Consider the following 23,572-nt stretch of genomic DNA (forward strand, 5'->3'; position numbering starts at 1 on the left):
GGTAGACATAAGCTGAAAATAATAAAGCAATTTTATTCAGATAAGAAGAATTGCAAAGTTTGGATATAGCAAAGCTACTCGGTGGTGTAAACGTCTTCGTATGATGAAATGAATGGAACATTATTCAGATGAAGACTGAAAGGAAATAGGCATAGAAAGGGATTTAAGTTAAAGTCATAGGTGGTAGCCAAAGCCAAGATACAAGAGCAATATGACATTCTCAGGGCCATGTATAAGCTCCTTTTAGTTTGTTGAATCCAAACTAAAGAAAGTGAGTTGTGAAAAGGAACTTCTAATCAATCTCTGTTACAGATGAAATGTGAAAGTAAGTTCTTTGGATGGACTGAAGTACTACTTCCCAGAATTGATAAAAACAAACAAGCGCAACCCACAGGCAAAGGATGGGATTACAATCACATAATTGATAAAGGTATGGATTTTAACATCAGGCAAACCTGGATTTGAACCCAGATATTTACTGCCTGCTTGACTGTAACCAACTTTCTTTAACCTCTGTGAGCCTCATTTTCTTCATCTCTAGACTGGGTATAACAGTGCCACACAGGGTTATTATGCAGATTAAATTAGATAATTTGTGTCAAGTACGCTACAAAGGGTGTAGTACCTAGGAAGCCCTATAGCATTGTTGACCATGTTGATGAACTGTGAATTTAGTCGTATTTATAGTGTCATTGGCAGCAAGCATCTAAAAGTGAATCACTATATAACAGTGATCATGTTAAATGACATCACTGCAATCAGTAAAACCCAGAATGTTGGGGAACTCTACAAGACAGACAGCCCATTTTTCTCAATAAATAAATCGCAGGAAAAATAAAAGAGGGAGAGCTTATAGAAACACAGAAACATAAGAGACAAAAAACAAAATACAGTGTATAGATAGATCTTGATTTGAAAAAAGCAATTGTCTAAAAAGTCACATTTATGAGATAATTAGGGAGAAATGTGAACATAGGATATTTGATTATATTAAAGTATTATTTTAAATTTTTGGATGTGTAATAGTATGTTACGTTTTTTAGAAGAGTTCTTATCTTTTAGAGTGATACTACTGAAAAAATACTGAATCTTTTCGGGAGAAATACTATCTGGGGTTTGCTTTTAAAATAATGTCGTGTGAGAGTGGTGGTGAGTGACAGGGTGGGGGTAGAGATGAAACAAGATTGGTTGAAGCTGAGGGATGGAGGTTTATTAAGCCATTCTCTCTACATTTTTAAGTGTAGATTCACTGAGATGTATTTCATATACTACAAATTCCCCCTTTTAAAGTGTATAATTCAATTTTTTTAGTATATTCACAAAGTTACATAACTATAACCCAATCTATCTTTAGAACATTTTCAAACTCCTCAAAAGAAAACCCGTACACATTAGCAGTCGCTCTCCCTTCCTACCACACTCCCGTACCCTGGCTACTACTAATCTATTTTCTGTCTTCTCTTGATTTGCTTATTCTGGACCTTCCACATAAATGGAATCAGAAAACATGGGGCCATTTGTGAATGCCTTCTTTCACTTAGCATAATGTTTTCAAGGTTTATCCATGGTGTAGCATGTATCAGTACTTTATTTCATTTTATAACAAAATAACATCCCTCTGTATGGATTTACCACATTTTCTTTATTTGTTAGTTGATGGACATTTAGGTTGTTTCCACATTTTGGCTATTATGAATAATGCTGCTATGCACGTTTGTGTACGAATTTTTTATAGAGATACATGTTTTCATTTCTCTTGGATCTATATCTATACACATACATCTGGGAGTGGACTTGCTGGGTAATATGGTAACTTTATGTTTAGCATTTTGTGGAATTTCCAAACTGTTTGCCAAAGTAGCTACACCATTTTACATTTTTACCAATAATGTGTGAGGGTTCCAATTTCTCCATATCTTTGCCAGCACTTGTTAATGTCTATCTTTTTAAAAAGTTATAGCCATCCCAGTGAGTATGAAATGGTATTTCACTGTGAATTTGATGTGCATTTTTCTAATGACTGTTGAGCATTTTTTCATGTGCTTATTGGCTATTTTTATATCTTCTTTGGAGGAATGTCTATTCAAATCCTTTGCCTCAGTTTTAATTGGGTTATTTGTCTTTTTTGATTTACAAAAGTTTTTTTTTTTAGTATGTTCTGGTTATAAATCCCTTATCAGACATGGGATTTGCATATATTTTTCTCCCATTCCATGGATTGTTCTTTTTTTCACTTTGTTGATGGCATTCTTTTGTAAGCATCTTTTGTCAGTTTGTGGAAGTTTCTGTCTATGTTGTTTGTGAAAATTCCTGTCATAAACTTTGTTTGGTGCTTTTATCATGAAAGGATGTTGAATTTCATCAAAGACTTTTTCTGTGTTTGTTAAGACAATCACGTGGGTTTTTTTCTTTTATTCTGGTAGTATGGTGTATTATTACATTGATTTTCGGGTATTAAATTAGCTATTCATTTCTGGGATGAATCCCACTTTGTCATGGTGTATAATCCTTTCTAGATGTTGTTGAATTTGGTTTGCTGATATTTTGTTGAGAATTTTTGTGTCCATATTCATAAGAAATATTGGTCTATAGTTTTCTTCTGATGTCTTTAACTAGTTTTGGTATTAGAATAATACTGGCCTTATAGAACTGAGTTAGGAAATGTTCCCTTTTCTATTTTTTGGATGTGTTTGTGAAGGATTGGTATTAATTCTTTACAAGTTTGGTAGATTTTACCAATAAAGGCATCTGGGCCTTGGCTTTTCTTTATTGGAAATTTTAAAATTACTAATTTAATCTCTTTGCTTGTTCTACTTCTATTTAGATTATATATTTCTCCTTGAGTCAGTTTCATTAGTTTGTGTCTTTCTAAGAATTTATCCATTTCTTCTAAGTTATCTAGTTTGTTGTTATACAGTTGTTAATAATATTCATTTATTATCCTTTTTGTTTCTGTAAGGTCACCAGTGATGTTTTCTCTTTCATTCCTAATTTGGTAGAGTCTTCTCTCTTTTTTTCTTGGTCAGTCTAGCTAAAGGTTTGTCAATTTTGTTGATCTTTTCAAAGAACCAACTCTTAACTTAGTTGATTTTCTCTACTGTTTTTCTAGTCTCCATTTCATTTATTTTGGCTCTAATCTTTATTACCTTATCATGGCCCAGATGGTTTCATTGGTGAATTTTACCACACATTTAAAGAAGAAATGATACCAATTCTCTGTAATTTCTTCCGAAAATAGAAATAGAGGGAACACTTTCTAACTCACTCTATGAGGCCAGCATTACCCTGATACCAAAACCAAAGAGACTACAGGAAAGGAAATTACGGGACAAGATCTCTCATAAAAATAGATGCAAAGGTCCTCAAAATATTAATAGATTGAATCCAACACTGTATAAAAAGAATTATAATTACAACCAAGTGTGATTTATTTCAGTTATGCAAGTCTGATTCAATTTTCAAAAAAATCAATTAATGTAATCCATCACATCAACAGGCTAAAGAAAAAATTAATATGATCATATCAATATATACAGAAAAAGCATTTGACAAAAATCCAACATTCATTCATGATAAAAAGCTCCCAGCAAACTAGAAATAGAAGCAACTTCCTATATGATAAAAAACATCTGAAAGAACTCTATAACTGAAATCATACTTTACGGTGATAAACTAGAGTTTTCCTCGTAAGGTCGGAAACAAGGCAAGACATCTCCCCTTGCCATTCCTGTTCAACATAGTACTAGAAGTCTTAGTTGATGCAATAAGACAAGAAGGGGGGGATGGGGATGGGGAAGGAAGAAATAAAAATGTCTGTGTTCATAGATGACATAATTATCTATGTAGAAAATCCCAAATAATCATTTTAAAAAACCTCCTGGAGTGAGGTTGCTATAAGTGATTATAGCAAGATTGTAGGACACAAAGTCCATATACAAAAGACAATTGCTTTCCTATAATTGGAATTTGAAATAAAAAAATGCAATACCATTGACATTAGCCCAAAAAACAAACAAAGAAAAAATAGGTATGTGTATAATATCTATATGAAGGAAACAACAAACTCTAAGAAGATCTGGATAAATAGAGAGCTAGTTCATGTTCACAAATAGGAAAACTCAGTATTGTTAGGACGTCAATTCTTCCCAACTTAACCTGTAGATTCAATGCAATCCAAATCAAAATTCCAGTAAGTTATTTTGCAGATATCAACAAGCTGATTCCAACATTTGTATGGAAAAGTTAAAGACCTGGAATAGCCAATACTGAAGAAGAACAAAGTCAGAGGACTTACACTACCCAACTTCAAGACTTACTATAAAGCTACAGTAATCAAGACAATGTGATATTGGTGAAATAATACATCTGTGGAACAGAATAGATAGTCCAGAAATAGACTCACACAAATATAGTTAATTTACCTTTCACAAGGAAGCAAAGGCAATTTAATGGAGAAAGGATAGTCTTTTCAACAAATGGTGCTGAAACAACTGGACATCCACATTCAAAAGAATGAATCTAAACACAGAATATTCATCATTCACAAAAATTAACTCAAGATGGATAAAAGACCTAAAGGCAAAAAATGAAACTATAAAACTCCTAGAAGATAACAGAAGAGAAAATCTAGGTGACTTTAGTTTAGTGATGACTTTTTAGATACAACACCAAAAGCAGATCCACGAAAGGAAAAATTGATGTTGGAATTTACTAAAGTTGAAAACTTTTGTTCTGAGACAGACACTGTTAAAAGAATGAAAAGGCAAGCCACAGACTGGGAAAAAATATTTGTTTGCAAAGATGTGGAGAAGTTGGAACCCTTATACATTGCTCTTTTACTGATTCAATTTCTTTAATGATTATACAACTATTCAGACTTTCTGTGTCTTCATGTGTTGGTTTAGGAAAATTGTTTATGGTTCTAGCTTTCAAGTTGCTCTTGTTTAGATGCATAAGGCTGTCTCTTTTTTTTTTTTTGCCAGCTGAATTATCAATTTCATTTAAAAAAATTAATCTAAATTGTAAATACTTGTAGTAGCAGGACTTCATGGTAGTTTAGACTTCCAGCTTGCCAAAACCAGAACTCCAGACATGTACTTCTTCAATTTTACTAGATATTGTCACATAGCTCTTCAAAGTACTTGCACCAATTTTTACTGCCATCAACACTGAGAATTCCTGTTGTTCAGCAATCTCACCAGTACTTAGAATTGTCCAGTGCTTTAATTTTTGCTGATTTCATGCCTATGAAATTGTAATTTTAAATTGCGTTTCTCTGCTTGTTGGTAAGGTTGAGCATCTTTCCTTAGATTTATTGGCCATGAGTCTTATCCTCTGTGAATTGCCTGTTTGTATCTTTTGACCATTTTTCTTTTTTTAATTGGGGAATATTGGGGAACCATGTGTTTTTCCAGGTCCCATCAGCTCCATATCAAGTCGTTTTCAATCTAGTTGTGGAGGGCACAGCTCACTGGCCCATGTGGGAATCGAACCGGTAACCTTGGTGTTATGAGCACTGTGCTCTAACCACTGAGCAACTGGCCTCCCTTAACCATTTTTCTGGGGGTGTTTGTCTTTTAATAACTTGTAGGCATTTTAATATATTCTGGATAGTAATGCTTTGTCATTTATATGTATTTCCCCATTTTACATCTTGTCTATTCAAATTTTTATGGTGCTTTTTGAGGCATAGAAGTTTTTAATGTTGACATATAGAATTTACCAGTCTTTTTTCTTTGTGGTTTTTATTTTTGATATCTTCTTTAAGCATTCCTTTGCTACCTCGAGGTTATAAAGCTATAGTTCTAAAAGTGTGAAGTTTGCTATCCCCAATTATATCTCTAATTCATCTGTAATTGATTTTGGTATATGATATAAGGTTTAAATCTAACTTCATTTTTTTTACATGGATAACTAATGTGCCAGCAGCATTTATTGTCATAGATTAATTTCTCTGATATGTATGGGTCTGTTTTTCAGCTTTCTTTGTTGTCTCTTTTTTATATTTGTCTATCCCAGCATCACTGCTACAATGGTTTCATTCATTGCTTTATTATAAGTCTTGAAGGCAAGTCACCCTTTGTCATTCTTCTTTAGGTATGTCTTGGCTCTTCTTAGCTCTTTACTTTCCATATGAATTTTAAGATAAGCCTGTTGCTGAAATATTCTTTGAAATATCCTATAAGGTTTTCTGTGAGAATTTCAATGAGTTCATGTATTATAATTGTCTGGGAAGGAAATGATATTTTCATTATTTTGCATCTTCCCATCCATAAATGTAGTATATCTCTGCTTTTATTTATGTCTGCTGTTATTTATATGTTCTTTAATAGGATTTTATAATTTTCCATATAAAACATGTTTCTCTTTGGTTAAGTTTATTTCTAGATATTTTTTTGGCATCTAGAATGTCATCTTTCCCACAATTATATTTTCTGATTGATTGATGGCGTTGATATTTGCATGTTGATCTTGTGTCTTATAACTGTGAAGTTTGAACAGTTCCAATAGTTTGAACAGTTCCGGTGTAGACATTATCTGTGTTGACTTTAAACATTTTAGTATTGTGTATTACTGGTAAACAACAGTTTATTTCTTTTTAATCTTCATTTCCCTTTTCCCCTCTTTTTCTTATTGCATTGGCTAGGACCTCCCAAACAAAATTAAATAGAAGCAGTAATAGAAAGCTTCCTTCTCTTGTTCTTGACCTCAAAGGAAATGCTTCTAATGTTTCACTATTAATTGTATGGTTTGCTCTGTTTTGTAGGTAGATACACATAAAACTAATTTTGAAGGTCTAGTTGAAGAAGGAAAATAAATCTACAAAAAATTCAGTCTGAGCCACAAATTGTAGATATTAACTTTTATTCTTTGGATTAGACAGAAATCAATATAAAATTCATAGGAAAACTAGATATTTGGAAACAGCCTAGATATCCAGAGAAAACAATTCACAAAGGACCCTTACTATAAAATATCAAATAAGTGTTAATTCAAGCTGATTTAAGTTCTGAGATGTAGAGGAAAATCTAATGAAGATCACAAAAAGGAGTCATGGAGAAACTTCTGAGAATTGTGTAGGATTTATTTCAGAGCATTTTACAGCAGTTTGGGATATGTTTTATGACCCAGGATTTTCTATGGCTAGAGAAATTGAAAATAACTAGGGACAGTTTAGAAATTAGTCCTAATAAGAGACAAATGGGATGTCTTCAGAATCGCTATACATTTTTTGTTGTTGTTGTGCTATTAAATGTTTCCATACATTTTTTTTTAGTGGTAACTTCTTCCTGCACTTTTACAGAGGCCTTGGTCATTTTATAAAGGAATTAAGTGATCATCACCTAGCCTTTTTACTACTTAGCTCATTTTCTGCCCCTTACTTTAGGTACCTACTATTCTGTCTTTTGGTAATCTCTGATTTCTCAAAGTCATCTTCCTGCTCCCTTATTTAAGCCCGTCTTTCTCCCCTTTAATTCATCATTTCCCAAACTGTAGAAATTGTGAGGAAAAAAAGGGGTTCTATGGTCAAATGAGTTTGGAAATATAATGTCAAGCAAAATCCAACAGCTTACTTTACTGCAGGACTTGTAGAGCCTTCAATATTTTAATATGTATTGTGAATCTCCAAAAGGGAAATAAAGCTCGAAGTGATTCCCTGTATAGATGTGCTTATGAACAAAAACCAACTCTATCTTTGTGTTCTGGATTATCTCGTGACCCTTAACCAACCTTACTGCCCTATGCAAGCATACCAAATCCTTCAAGATGATGATTTTCTGTTGCATAAACAATACCTATAACTATTTTTGTTAGTAATGACTGGAATAGCATGACAACCAAGATAAATATCAAACTGGTAATAGTATTGATTATAAACAATCATCTATCACAAGACTGCCAGGAGGTATGGCCCTTGATGCATACTGCATTCTTTGTCCTTTTGTCTTATCAATTACCTGAGTTATACTATTAAAAAAGTACTGTGGGGCAGCCGGATGGCTCAGTTGATTGGAGCGCGAGCTCTCAACAAGGTTGCTGGTTCAATTCCACATGGGATGGTGGGTTGCCCTCCCTGCAACTAAGATTGAAAATGGTGACTGGACTTAGAGCTGAGCTGCGTCCTCCACAACTAGATTAAAGGACAACAACTTGACTTGGAGCTGATGGGTCCTGGAGAAATACAGTTCCCCAATATTCCCCAATAAAATTTTTTTAAAAAGTGCTGTAATAGAGGTCTGGTAGTGGAGAATAATTTTTGCAGAACTGCTGGGTCATTTGTCTGCTCTGACCCTACATTCCCGTAAGTAAATTACCCTATAATAAATTCTGTTATATTCTATGGAGTTGCCCGCATTGTTCAATCTGAAGATACCTTCTCATTATGGTTGGCCATTACACGTTTGCTTCACCATTGGACATTCCCCCATTAAATGATCATGGAATCCTTTCAAAGAACACCTAATAACACCTCGTATAATCCAGTTTATTAATCTTCAAATAAAAACTTCCAAGTTTTTCAATAAAGAGCTCCTTAGTGGAAGACACGTTATATGCTTTCTCACTACTAGATTGTAAATTCTTTGAGGACAATTTCTTCTGTTTACTTGAAGTATTACATGATCTCACCTATATATTGAAAATCTGGGGTTCTGCCTCTCTCTTATGTCCAGCGATGGGCACACTGGCTACCACCCAAGAGTTCATGCATGACAGATTCTTGCTAAATAATATAACTTAACTTTCAGGAACTTTTTACTACACTTCAATGACTGTTGATGCTTTATTCAAGGCTTTGAGGGAGATTCTGCTGAGTTAAAAAGATGAGCAAGATCTATTGTTACACCTCTCAGGAGCAAGTATAGAGGCGATAAGACAAGTACATGGCACAAAACACAAGTTAAATGCTAAACAAGAGGTTCAAACCACCTTGGGTTTCAATGGAGAAACTATAAAAATTGGGCAGTTGGGGAAAGGGGGCAGGTGGGAAGAATCAGGAACAATATCATGGATGATGTATCATTTAGAATAAGCCTTAAATTTTTAAAAAATGTAGACCGAGAGTACTGGAAGAGGCATTACAGGTGGAGGCTATAGCATATAGGGAGAGGGGCAAGTTCAGTGGCTCTGTTTGGCGGGAGCATATGGAGTATACAGGATGAGTAGTAGATGGGATATGGCCAGAGCATGAATAATAAAAATGGAAAGAGCACCTTGAATGCCAGTGTGTGTTATGTTAATGCTGTTGTCCACAGGAAGCCACTGAAGAATTTTTGAGTGGGAGGGTGATGTGGGGACCTCTTGCTCCTCTCCCATCCTTTGTTATGTCTCCTGAGCTCTAGTTCCTTTGCCTCTGTCCAGCACAGCACCATATCGAAACTTCAGCCAATGAATCAAACTTCCAGTCTCTCAGCCTGCCTACAGGGTACCTCATCTTGGAGAGCTGTCCAGAGTACAACAGAAATCTGGGCACTAGCGTCTAGTAAATGCGCTATGGGAAGCCAGCATGTTGAGGAGAGGGTGTTCAGATGAAGAATACAGATAAAGAGGTCATTGGGAGATTTAATGATAATACTTTGGGGAGTTACGATTTCAGGGTATTAAAGAAGAAACCAAACTGATAAGAAAAAACGATGGGTGCAGATAGTAAATTGTAAGCAGTGAGCCAGGAGAATAGACCATTGCTAGTCAGACTTTCAAGGCCCCCCAAAACTAAAAGTGGTACTGGTGTGCAATGAAGAATGAAACCCAAACAACTGGAGGTTACTCTGACGTGACCCACCAGGCCTTAGAAGCACTATCCTCTTACTGTAATATTGAAATGAATGGACCCCCAGGCTGTTGAGATGCGCCTGAAGAAGCTGTGTGTTTAACGGTGTTAATGTTTTGTGCGATGCAGACTTAGAGGTCATCCGGGTAATCCAGTGGGGGAGAGGGAAGTACCTTTGGCACCGGAGAGCTAAAAGGTCTGAGAAAGCTGGTGCCTGATGGGGAAATCAATAAAGGGGGCAGAGCAAAGCTTTGGTGTTTTGCTGTGGTCAGGGCAGGGCTCTAACCAGGCTCTGTCGGCCTGGAGCGGGGTTCCACCCGGAGCCGAGGAAACTTAAGGATGGGCCGCTGTTAGCCCCCAAGGCCGCGGGCTTGGGCGCGTCCCCCGGCTTCCTAGCACCGCAGGGCCTCCGCGGTCCCGGCGGGCAGGGTGGAGCGCGCAGTCAGGCCTGTGGCTGCAGGAGCTGGTTTCGCTTTTCCCTTGGAAAGTGCGCCCGGGAGAGGCAGGACGCGGAGGAGGGGGCACCCGCCATGCTAGGACCGCAGCCTTCATCCGCTGCCTCCAACCCACCACCCCCGCGGCACCGCCACCCGCAGCCCTAGTGAGGAGGAAGCGGAGGCGGTGGCGGAGGCACCGCCCCCTTGGCCCGCTTCCCGACCCGGAGGCCTCCGCAGGACCCATGGCGGATTCCTCGCCCGCGCTGGCCCTGCGGGAAGGCGGCTCCCGCGCGCCCCGGCCCTTGGCCCCTTCGCCGCCGCCGCACTCACGCTCCGGCCCCGAGCCGGAGGAGGCCGAGCTGTCGCTGAGCTTGGCCCGCACCAAGACCCGCTCTTACGGCAGCACCGCCAGCGTGCGGGCGCCACTAGGCGCGGGCATCATCGAGCGCCATGTGGAGCACCGCGTCCGCGCGGGCGACACGCTGCAGGGCATCGCGCTCAAGTACGGAGTCACGGTGAGCAGGGCTGGCTCCTCGGCCTGCGCTGGCGGCAGTGGGTGGGTGTGGGGGTGGGGAAAGGACGGGGAGAACGGCTAGGGGCGGGGCGCGCGAGCAGTGAGGGTCGAGGAGGCAGCCCTCGGTCCCGCGGAGGCTCGGCCCCAAGCCCAAGTGCTCGCTCCGCGCGCGCCAGCAATGGTTGCCAAAGCTGGTCCTGTAGCCAGAGGGGCGGGCCGCCTACGCTCCCTCCCCAGGCAGGTGCATCGAGTTCCGGGTGCCCTACCCAGACGCGGACCAGATCTGTCGCGTGAGGAAGGCCAAAGAGGACCTGGGCTTGGCATCACGGGCAGCCACGTTCACCTGATTTTTCACCGTCGTTCTTACCATGACGTATATATTTAATCAAAGCCAACCTGACATGTGGACTTGAGCAGAGTATTTTATTTTCTGTGCAAACAAGCAAGCACTGCGATGAGTCAGGAATGGTAGTTCCCGCAGGATGCTCTGGTTCTATCGATTATGCTGCTTTATTTAGAAGTGAAATTACACCCCTAGGCAATTGTGAATGTGACACCTGTCGTTAAGCAGCAGCCAAGAGCTGTGGTCTAGGTGAGCTGGAGAGCTGTGTTTATTATAAATTTATAAGTGTGTGTGTCTTGGGCATATTGTATTACACCTCTGGGAAGAACATGGAAACCTGAGGGAACATATTGTTTCATTAAAATTACTTATAATTAACTCTGAGCTGTGTGATGGCCTTTTTGCATTTGAGTTCTGTATCAGTTTTCAGTGTTCTTTCCTGAAGCACCTTAGACAGCAATGAGAAGAAAGGTGATCTTATCTAAATCGTTCTCTTAAAGTGAAACTCTTTCTGGTCCTTCACCGAATGACAGAGACTGAGTAATCTATTTTGCACATTCCAGCTAGTATATGTTTACCTAGCAGGTCCTTCTATCATTTAAACATTTTGAGAGCAGGGATCTTGCTGTGCAGGGGTGTTCTGATATTATGCCATGGATAGTCCTATTCTATTCTCTTGGGAGCTTCTATAATATACATCAACTTATAACCACAATTCTTATGTGCATTAATGGGGCCTGTTTTGGGTCAAAGCCAGAGGAAAACATCGTTGGCAAGTATTAGTTGCTACCTTGTGCTGAATGCCTGCTGTGTGCCAGGCATTGCATTTATCCAGTTCCATCTTGTTCTTACTCAGTTTGACTTTCTTAATAAGCCTCGAGATAGGTATAATTAATCTCCTTTTTGCGGATGAGAAGATAAATGAGAGGGAAGGATATTTTTCAAGTATGCTTATTCATAGAGACAAACTTGAATCAGCACAGTGACAAAGCATTTGCTTTTCTCTAGATATTACTTCTGATTTCCACCCTTATTTTTATCCTAGCTTTATCAAAGTCTCTCTTAACAACTTGGCACTGAAGAAGGAAGGCCTTTTCTGTCTATTTTTTATGCATCTTACTTAGTAGGCCAGAGTGACTACACCTAAGAGACCATGATATCCAAAGAAGTGATATTTCCCCATTTCCCTGCCCACCGCAATCTCTCTGCAACCAACTGCCCTCCGTGATTTCACTTGACTTGCGTAGATCTAAACATCTGCTCACTGCAGTTCTACACCTTAGATCAAATGCTTTCTAACCCGGTTTTGCTAATATAGATCCTGTTACTCATAACCTTATCACCCCTTACCATTAAAATGTAAATCAGATTTTTATAAAGACTCGATTATAAGATGTTAAGCTTGATTATGATGAATTGGGAACTATAATTTATAGCCACAGATGGTCTATTACAGACAGGGTGACTCAACACCAGCACTGTTGACATTATGGACCAGATAATTCTTTGTTGGTGGGGGGAGCTGTCCTGTACATTGTAAGATGTTTCGCAGCATCTCTGACCCCTGCCTACTAGATGCCAGTAGCACCCGTACCCCATCCAGATGTTGCCAAATGTTCCCTGAGAAAAAACTCACTCTTGAGAACCACTCGTTTATTACACACACACACAAACACACACACACACACACACACAATTTACTTTTGGCCCTGAACTATAATTGATAAAATTTTTAGAGACTCTTCCACTGGTTATATAGAACCAATGAAAGTAATAATATTGTTACAGTGAAGTGATATTCTTGCTTTAATTAATATCTGCAGATATTAACTGGATTTACTCATTGTAAATTGAGATTTTTAGGGGGAAGCTAAAAAGGCAGATGGTTTTTTCTTTCGTTGACTGAACAGAAAGAAGTTGAGTGAGTTAAATTTCTAATATTGACTGCCAAGATCATCAACATATTTAAATTATTGTTTAAAGGAGTAGGTAATGAGATATTAGAGATTTAGAGACACATAGCAGGACACTTGGGAATTGAGTCAGTCCACGCATGCATTTAACTTGAATATCCCATGTCTAGTAAGAGCATCTTTACCAGAATAAGAGGCATTTGAGGAAGTGGGTCTGAGAAATTGATACTCTTTGGGCTGAGTTGAGAAACTGTTAAATACATATAGTGCAGACCTCAGACATGAACTTGCTTGGGCTGGAATTTCCCTGGCTGAGCTTATCTCCACTGAGAAGTTAAGGCCCCTCACCTAACTTAGTATTCTAGATTTAGCTATGGCTTTTGCAATGATCCTTCTCTTCTTAGTTGGACACAAGCCTCTGGAGGCAAGTGTCCAGCTTAAGGCAGCCACTGTGAACTCTTTGTTTGGAAACCCTGGACAAACATCTAGAGAACAGTATAGAAACTAAAAGTGGGTAGGAGACAATGAGCGGACCTGTTATTTGCATAAACTTTTTCTTCTTCTCTTTGCTTACCCCTCTCAACTTGCCTGCACTCTCCCCTCTTCAGAGGCCATATTGCATCCAGTACCCTCAGTCATTTCCTGTCCCGTTTTATTCTGCAGGGTCTTCTCTTTCTTTTCCAGTGAACTGCTAAGCCCAGTCAGTCACTTCATAATACTTCCCTGAACAGAAAAGGTAAAATGATTGTCATGTTAGTGGGAACAAGTGTTGGGAGTTAGAAATGTAAGTGTAAGTAAATCCTTCATGTTTATAACTCTAACTCCTACTGCTGATAGAAATTGTTGACTCTTGCTGGTCAAAGGGAAGAGAACCATAAATAAATAATGCCATCTGTTGTAGTGAGAAGTATGGTAGAGTAGCTTTTAGTAGTTTGGGGTCTTAATAAATTCTCATGTGTTCTTTTTTAAAAACAGCTTTATTGAGGAATAGTTTGCATAGCACAACACTGGCCTATCTTAAGTGTACAATTCAGTAGATTCAGTCCTAAAAGTAGAACTTTTAGTAGATTTACAGACTTGTGCAACCATCACCAGAATCCAATTTTAGAACAGTTCCATAACCCCAAAAAGATCCCTGTGCCCATTCCCTTACTCACTGTTCATTTCTCCAGTCCCAGGCAACCATGAATATACTTTCTAACCCATGCATTTGCCTTTTCTGGACACTTCATATAAATTGAATCTCATATATTCTTTGGAGATAGCATGAGGAAGAAATAAATCCTTTTCCCCATTAGCATATGGCAGTGGAGGAGTCTGATTGCCACTCAAACCTAGAACTTAACAGGAGACAGTGGGGTGGTGAATCCAACTCTTACTAGAAAATGATCTTGAGAGAATCCTCTAATGATTAAGTCTGTTTTCTTTTCTGTAAAATGATAATCAAATGAGAGTTGTGTGTATATGAAAATATTCTGCAAGCCACACAGTGCTGTATAAATGTTATTTATTACGTATCCTGAAATATTTTTGGAAGGCTGTGTCTTTTTTAAGGAATGGAGAATGTTAACCTAAAAGTGAAAGGCCTTTCAAAATGAGAGGCAACAAGCATTTACATTGATCAATAAGAATAACTATTTGGGAATCATTAATTCAAGCAGAAGCCCAGATAATGTTCCGATTAGGAGACAAAGGCAGTGGGTATTTATGACAAAAGAAAGGGGAACAATTACATCAATAGAAGGAAGACATTTCCATTGGCGCAGATAATATAACATAGTGATGTTAATGCTAAACAATGCTTTTAATTTTTTAGTCCAGTAATCAGTCCCTGGACTATAACTGCTTTCTTGTTATCCTTGCAAACAATTTTTTGGGAAACAAGTTTGCTTAGACTCAGTTCAAAGATTATTTTGCCCTGTTTTTATCTTTCCAAGGTTTGAGACGTAAGACATGCAAAACAGTTCCTCTGGAATGGCAGCTTTAGCTCCATTTTAAAGTGGCTCATTTACATTATTCTTTACAAGAGGAAGAAAAAGAAATTTTGAATGTTACATTCACAGTTAGGCAGGTGGCCGGGTAAGCAGACCAGTCACCTTTGGGGACGAGTTCTTGGCCAGGCCCAGCAGCTGCTGTCAAGATGTCTTTTGGGGGTAACTTTTTGTGATTTCCCCCATAGTGAATTCATCTTTACAAAACGAATTTATAGGGGAGTCATTTTAAATAAGTTGTTTTTAAGTTGTTGATGGTACTTGTTCTATTTAATTTCACCATGGCCTTGTGGCCACCCTGTTAGCTCTTACTTCACTATTCTGTAATCTGTTTCTGTTTCTTAGTGACCAGACAGTGAATTTTATTGAGTCATGCTATTCAATCCTGATTAGAAAAAATTTTTGAAATGAAAGCAATTTGATTGCTATACCTCCCTCCCTACTCATCCGCCCCCAGGAAACTGAGGGCAGTTCTGTGGCACCTTGAAAAGGTCCCACTTTCTATTCTCAGCATTAATTGAGTATTAGGAAATGTTGAACAGAGGGCAGGTGGAAGAGCTGTATGGTTTTCCAGCTCTTCCTTGGATTAAATTATGACTTTTCCCAGAACATTAGACCCATCTAAATTCAGATAAAAGGATAAAACATTCCTAAAACATCCTTTTACTATTTGGGGTTATTTACAGTCTCCTGTCTGTGCTATTGCAGTTTCCTGCATAACTGGGCTGCCTGTTTCCAGTGAGGCCTCTTTTTGGCCAATCCATTTTCCACAAAGCTGCTGGAAGTAATCTTTAACTGTAATCAGATCATGTCACTGCTTTTCTTCTCCCTCCAATGGCTTCCCATCACTTTAGAAATAAAATCGAAGTTCTTTACCTTGGCACCCCAGGCCCTGCATGGCCTGGAACGTGCTCTTTACTCTCCACACCATTGTTTTTCCTGCTCTGGGGCATTTGCAGCTGCTCTTTCTGGCTGGAATGCCTTTCGCCCCCTGGCTTTTTTGTATGGCTGGTTTCATTCCTTAATTTTACTGTGGGTAACTGAGTTTGGAGCCTATGTAGTTGTTTCAAGCCATTGCCTGTGAAGGAGCACAAGTGAAGATCAAATTAATTACCTTTGAAAACAAACTTAAAGTTCACACCGTAGGGCAGTGACAACATATAATGTTATTCATCTGGGCTTGTTTATATGAAATTTCCCTAATGTATTCTTACATCGTGAGAGAAATATTTTTATTAGGAGAAATTCCTACCTCTTTCCTTCTCACTTGCTGAGTACATGTTAGGATCTGCTCTTCCCTGTTGCTTTCTCACTTTTAACCAAATTTAATGATAACAGTTGTTAGCATTTTTGAGTGCTTCCTGTTTTCCATGCATTATTCTAAATGCTTTACATGAATCAAATCATTTAATCCTCATAATAATCATATTATGTGGAAGGTACTCTTATTATCCTTACCTTGTTAAAAAGAAAAGAGGCAGAGAGAATGATTGCAAAGTGGCAAAGCCAGGATGGGAACCGAGAAAGTGTGGGCCCAGAGCACATGTTTCTAACGCCTGCCGTGCATTAGACGCATTGACTGTTTTCACCTTCAGGCTCAACTCTGCCCATCCTTAGATTGGTTCCCACCTTGATGCTAACTATGTCTGGATATGCCTGGTGTCCTCCATGCTGGCATCTCATGTTTCATCTTAGAGTCTAGATGGACGGGTTGACATAACCCTTAAATGCTTGCTAATAATATTGAGATGGAGCCAGCGCAGTCCCCGATGTCAGGAAAAACATAGACTAACTAAAGGGGCAGCTCTACTAGTGAATCAGCGGTACAACAGCATTCACAATGAGCCAAGGGTGCCCTGTCCTTCAGCCCCCATGGTCTCATGCCTCCTGTCATTGGCTTCTTTCCTGGCTGTGATGGCCTGCCTTGCTCTGAATGTTAAATGTATCAGTCGGGTCCTGGCAGGATACTGATAGTGAGCTTAGAGGGTGTGGCCAAAGAGAGTTTAATGATGGGACATTTACAGAAGTATGAGTAGGGTTAAGGGAACCAACATGGGATGGTGAAGCCCCCGAGACTGGTAACACGAGGGAGACATTACCTCCAGGCCTGAAGGGCCAGGGGAAGGAACAGTGTTCCAGACACGGGCTGCCTGGCAGGATGTTTGCCAGAGAGGGACGCAGCCCCCGGAGCCATGGTGCAGGCGTTCTGACAGTGCCTTCCTTTGTGACACCAACTGGAATTCTAAGAACAAGGTGACTTGGGTAGAGCAGTTCTCAAGAGCTCAGCCTCCTGGGGTTCATAACAGACTCAGGAACAGTGGGGGATGGATTTGCAGGTCAGGGTGAGTTTAGAAAATAACCAACACAACAGATAACTTGCTACCCCTTTCTGGTTACCTCTCTGGGTTCATCTTTTATTCCTGTTCCTCTGACCTGTATCCATCTGTCCATCCATCCATCCATCCTAAACACTTAGTGTGTATATGATCTTAGTTATACCCTGGGAAGCTATAGAAGTAACAGTTCTTGTCCTGAAGGAATTCAGTTTACTGTTGATATTCCTAACCCTGCAGCAGCAGTCATACCCTGGTGTTCCTGGCTGTTTCTGTCTTCCATCATTATTCCCAGAAAACAGTGACTGTTAGCAATTGTAGATCGCTGCCAATAAGCATTCGAAAGGGCCCTGTATCAGTGAGGGCTCTTTCACTTCCAAGTGACAGAAAACCTAACTCAAATTGGCCTAAGCAAAAAACAAAACAAAACAACAATAAAAACCAAATCAACAATGTCATTTGTTGGCTCATGGAACTGAAAGAGCTTGGGGTATTCCAGCTTCAGGCTTCGATTCAGGGGTCTGATTGCCGTCCTCCAAGGTGGCCTTGTTGTCAGGTTACATGAAATAGAAGGATGGCTGCTAGCAGCTCCAGTCCCATCTCCTTCCAGCAGATAAAATAGAGGACCTTCTCCCAGACGCAGCATCTCTGAATTGTTCTGAGATGGGGCTGTGACCTATTATGGAAGCCAGGGCACTGCGATGCCCAAGGACTGGAATGAGTCACACGCTCACCCTCAAGCCTGGGGAGAGCTACTATTGGAAGCCCATGTACTAAGAAAGATAGAGAGATGGATGCTAGATAGTAAACACAAGGGACACTCAAGGCAATTCAAATATACCTGAACCTGCTGTGAATACAGCATTCAAGTTATTTAACTGTCTCAACTCTAAGATTAAACTCGACCATAAATACTTAGGATTTTCAGATTTTTATTTTGTCTCTAAAATGCACCTGCCTAATCATGTTCTCTCTTCTCACTCTTGCCTTCTCCTTTAAAACTAGAGCACAAAAGACTACCCCACCCTACAGAAAAGGTACATTAATGTAATGTCTTTCAAAGAAAAAAAGAAAGCTTTAAAAAAACAAAAACAAAAACAAAACAAAACAAAAACAAAAAAATAATAAGAAGAAAGCTTTAAATGTACTATGTATTTGTGTGGATTTTGCTTATACCCTGTTTCCCCGAAAATAAGACCTAGCCGGACCATCAGCTCTAATGCGTCTTTTGGAGCAAAAGTTAATATAAGACCCAGTCTTATTATATTATATTATATTATATTATATTATATTATATTATATTATACCCGATCTTATAGTAAAATAAGACTGAATCTTATATAAATTTTTGCTCCAAAAGACACATTAGAGCTGATTGTCTGGCTAGGTCTGATTCTTGGGGAAACACGGAGTAAGAAAACAGAAGAACAGGGTCTATTTATTTAACTATTATTTTTTTCAGGCTCTTTGAAATAGAAATCTAATTTTTTTATTCAATAAACTTCGCATTGAAGGATCGCCATAATTTGGTCCCATTAGTCATGCACTTTAATCCCGGTGTTATATAGACTTTAGAGTCAGACAGAAATTCTGGCTCATACATTTAAAGAACCATATGTACTTGGTTCAATCAGTCATCTCTTGTGTGCCTTAATTTCTTCATTGGAAATGGAGAGAAGTTAAGTACCATGTACTGCCAGGTGCTTTGCTAAATAGTCTATCCATCCATCCATCCATCCATCCATCCATCCATCCATCCATCTATCCATCCATCTATCTATCATCTATCTATCTCCTCTATGCAGGTGTGTATAAACTCTCATTTAATCCTTCCAACAACCCCGTGAAGGGTAGATGATACCTGTTTTACACATGAGGAAACTGGCTCAGTGGGAGAAGTTACAAGCTCATGTTCGTAATTGTTCGTATTGGTGGAGCTGGGATTTGAAATCAGGACTGTCAGATTCCCAAGCCTGTGTGCTTAGCTATTGTACCAAACTGTCTCAGTTCCATACCTCACAAGAAAGAGTTGTGAAAATTAGATGGTGCAGTGAATGTAAAGAGCCTAGCATGGTGTGAGTCCCAGGCTAGTTGAGTGGAGAAGTCTGCAGATACACTGTAACACGGTGTGATGAATGTAAGAGTAAGCATTTGTCCAACATGCTCAGTACCAGCATAATATGAGCCCTGTGTGCACCTACCAGCATTGTGGACTTAGGCCACTTCACTCTCTTGACTCTCTGTTTCATTTGTTAAAAGGAGATGCCAATATCTAGATTGAAGAACTATTATGAAAGTTACATGAGATTAAATAACGTATGTAAATTCCATTCCCTGTTTCACCTCCACCTCCCCTTCCTATCTGGTTTGAGGGAGTCATCCACAGGCCATGAAAGAGTTTGAGGTTATCGGAACCTGTATTAAATTCTGACTTCTTCATCTGTCAGTTGTATGATGATTCCATGGCACATAATCTCTGTGAACTTTGTAAAGTGTATTTTCAAATAGATACTCCATTGGGTTAAAAAAAAAAAAAGATACTGTATATAAAGTGCTCCCCACCTCCTTTCCTTATCTGTCTCACTTCTTCCCATTCTTCAGGGTCCATTCAAAATTGAAACAAAAAAGAAACAAAATCAGAACCCCATCTTCTCTGTGCAGCCTTTCTTAAGGACTGCAGCCCCATTCTTCCAAATTCTCATGGTACTTATCTCTGTACCACCTCCTTTATCCATTATGTTTATCAAACACAGTTCTAGAGACACAGGAAGCACCCCAGAAGTAAAATAACAGCACTTGTAAGTATTTTTAAAAACTAGATAATAGAAATGTTGAAAGAAGTGAAATTTATTAAATGCTGCTAAAAATTCTGTGTTTTGTGACTTCCTGCTCAGTGAGAGCTGCCTTGTAGGGTAAATAATATAGTGAGGGGAAATTAGTCTTTCCTTTTTTAAAACTGGGAAACAGAATTTCCTGACATCTCTTGAAATAACTGGGGGTATCTGGGGAGGTGGCAAAACCCGATTTAAAAATCTTTCATCCAGAGAACTCATTGCACGTATTTTGCTGGTGAGTATTTTTAGCTCTGTGTTGTGTAACAAGCCCTACTTCTGGATTTATTTATATGTAACTCTGTTTCCTTTTTTATATTTTAGATGGAGCAGATTAAAAGGGCAAATAAACTGTTTACCAATGATTGTATATTTCTGAAGAAAACTTTGAACATCCCAGTTATATCAGAGAAGCCGTTGCTGTTTAATGGACTTAACTCAATTGATTCTCCGGAAAATGAAACTGTTGAGAGCAGTTTTTCTCAGGAAGAAGAGCCAGTGACGCCTGGAGAAGACCCCTCGCCTGCCAGTCCTCAGGAATCCGACGTTCAGCCTGTGCTGCCTGAGGAGGTGTCAGCCAGAGATTTCCTGCAGAGACTAGACTTGCAGATTAAGTTATCAACACAGGCAGTCAAGAAACTAAAAGAAGAGAGCAGGTAAAAATATGCTGGTACTGGGTCAAATTTTCTTTTTTGCTTTAAAAACTATATTTCAGTTCCAGAAAGGCATTTGTTTTTTTTTTAAGATTTTATTGGGGAAGGGGAACAGGACTTTATTGGGGAACAGTGTGTACTTCCAGGACTTTTTTCCAAGTCAGGTCGTTGTCTTTTCAGTCTTAGTTGTGGAGGGCACATCTCAGTTCCAGGTCCAGTTGTCATTGCTAGTTGCAGGGGGTGCCGCCCACCATCCCTTGCCAGAGTTGAACTGGCAACCTTGTGGTTGAGAGGACACGCTCCAACCAACTGAGCCATCCAGAGCTCAGCGGCAGCTCAGCTCAAGGTGCAGTGCTACCCACCATCCCTTGCGGGAGTCGAGGAGTTGAACTGGCACCCTTGTGGTTGAGAGCCCACTGGCCCATGTGGGAATCGAACCAGCAGTCTTCGGAGTTAGGAGCTTGGAGCTCCAACTGCCTGAGCCACCGGGCCGGCCCCCGCCCCAGAAAGACAATTTTAATATAGGAAGTTGAAACAGAGCCATTGCATTCTGCATAAGGCTTTATCTGTGGAAATGCTTTTGTTTCTGTTATTTGTTATAAAAAGTTTGCTTCTTTGCTTTAATAGCATAACTGTCCAGCTAGCAATTCTGGGTAACAGCAAAGTAGAGACATCTAGCTGACACCTTCAAAGGAAGTAATGCCCTAGATAATACTTGTGAAATGGTGATCCTTCTAAAATTTGTCAAAGACATTGTCCATTATGTGTTCCCAAGTGTTTCCTATGTAAGATCTCATGCGAGCTTCCTTCTTTGTTCTTTAATTTGGTACTAGGGCAAACCTTTCTCTCTCTTATAGGATTGGTTTCCTCTTTCCTTTATGATTCCCAGATTGGCACAACCTACTGTGTTTTCTTTTTTCCCTGGCTACCAAAAGCCTGCAACTAAAACTGATGCTCGGTTCAACTACTATAATATGTCTTACGGTTAACATAGTTGTATTTTTCTCTTTTCTTTAGTCCTGATTTTTAATTTCCATTTTATTCATTTTATATGTACCCCTTTTTTTGTAGGCACCTCACACCCTGTTGAAATGTTAGAAATATAAATAAGTATAAATATGAATATAATTTATAATTTAATATAATTTATTTAAATGTAAGATAAATAAATATACATAGCAAGCACCATTTTTTATTTCAGTAACGGAGACACAAAATTGAGTCAATAAGGTACACTCCAATGAATAGTTGTATTTCATGCAATTTTCAAGGCATGTATGATATTATAAATTGATATACTCCTGCATTTCTTTAGTAAGTGGATATTAAGTTGTTTGATAAGTATATGTGTTAGTTTTCTGAATACAGTTTTTAAACACTGGTTTATTCTATATTTCTTTTTTTTTTCAGAGATGAAGAAAGTCCCTATGTAACTTCACTCTATCATAGTTAGATGATCAGGGGGCATAATCTCCCTTGGATTGAGAGATGGTTGGATCGTGAAGAAACCAACAACTGAAGATTCAAAAGCATTCCTTTTGGATTCTCATAGTGTGCATCTTTAAATCACAATTAAGAAGTTCCACCTACTGCAATTGCTCTGAAGTGAATAGTTCCTTCTGGCTTTCTATAATTTTAAGTCTGCATTATGGCATGATAACAAAATTGTATCCTAAAGCTCATCACTTTTGTAGGTGGTGGTAGTTTTTTGACTTGGCTTTTGTAAATACTGGTTGACATAAAGCATCAAAGACTATTTACATAGTCAAGCTAAAAGCAATGTTTATCTCTTGAGAAATCCTAATTATGTGAAAAACATGGTTGCTGTTTAAGTGATGCTGATTTTGCTATGTGTTTATAACTTAAGTGCTATATATATATATTTCGAGATGTACTACATAGTCTCTATTAATATAAAGAACCAAATTTTGTCTGCTATTTTGTAAAAAATAAACTGCAAAAGTCTGAGTGAAAAAATAAACTGTTTTTATATTTGAGTCCAGTTTTTTTCAACAAATGAGGAAAAGTTGATTTTTAAATTATATTTTTGAAACAGTAACAGTTTCTCCTCTACTTTAATGGTTTTTAATTATTTTAATTGCAATTTTGAAAAACATGTCAATAACCTAAAAGCAAACCAATTGCAGTTACTAGTAATATTTACATTTTCATAATATTTGACTAGATGCATTTCAAATAGAATGAAAACACAGAACACGATCAAAAGAAGAAATATGCCATGACCTGATACACTGGTGAATTATAGTCTCTATTTCACTGGTAAGCACTTTACAGAGTGTTTTTGTAGTCATTATGTTCATTTGAGTTGAGGGTTAGATTTTTATTCACTTTAATTTCATTTGTCTTACTTTTATTATATGTATAGGTTTTAGCAGGAAACTTTAAGCCCTGTATTGTTTACAATTAAGTGGGATTTTTAAAATTTCACTTTCTATTCAAATGCTGGGTTAAATCTTTAAGCTTCCACAAAAATTCTTCGTAGTTATTCCTCCTCAAAGGAGTCTACTTCCTGTGAGAGCAAAAAGGACTTTTGTTTCCCCTCTTCTTTCCCTCTTCTCTCTTTCCTCTTTTTCTTCTCCTCATCTTGCTCCTCCAGGTCTCCCTTCAGCAGGAGACACGTGCCCGTGCCCTTAGGTGTTAACGCAGCAGAGCTTGCAGAACCAGAACTGCACGTGTCTAACCCTTGAGGCATGAATGGGAAATAGTAGCTGTCTGCCCTTATCTTGAACTTCTTGTTTATTCATAACATATAATCCCTTGTTTTGTT

General features: G+C 38.7%; 1 protein-coding gene across 1 annotated transcript; it reads left to right on the forward strand.

Moving 5' to 3' along the window:
- Positions 1–10,131: 10,131 nt before the first annotated feature.
- Positions 10,132–22,777, forward strand: LYSMD2 (LysM domain containing 2). The gene is made up of 3 exons (XM_019730640.2): positions 10,132–10,721; positions 20,456–20,787; positions 22,195–22,777. The coding sequence occupies exons 1-3, from the start codon at positions 10,449–10,451 to the stop codon at positions 22,235–22,237; spliced, it is 648 nt and encodes a 215-aa protein (XP_019586199.1). The 5' UTR covers positions 10,132–10,448; the 3' UTR covers positions 22,238–22,777.
- The last annotated feature ends 795 nt before the right edge of the window (positions 22,778–23,572 follow it).

The sequence above is a fragment of the Rhinolophus sinicus genome, linkage group LG03, assembly GCF_036562045.2.
Source record: "Rhinolophus sinicus isolate RSC01 linkage group LG03, ASM3656204v1, whole genome shotgun sequence".
NCBI classification, from domain to species: Eukaryota; Metazoa; Chordata; class Mammalia; order Chiroptera; family Rhinolophidae; genus Rhinolophus; species Rhinolophus sinicus.

Coding starts and splice junctions, on each gene's coding strand:
- LYSMD2 (XM_019730640.2), top strand. CDS start 10,449: ATGGCGGATTCCTCGCCCGCGCTGGCCCTGCGGGAAGGCGGCTCCCGC. Junction 10,722..20,455: donor CGCTCAAGTACGGAGTCACG/GTGAGCAGGGCT, acceptor TTTATATTTTAG/ATGGAGCAGATTAAAAGGGC. Junction 20,788..22,194: donor AAACTAAAAGAAGAGAGCAG/GTAAAAATATGC, acceptor TTTTTTTTTCAG/AGATGAAGAAAGTCCCTATG.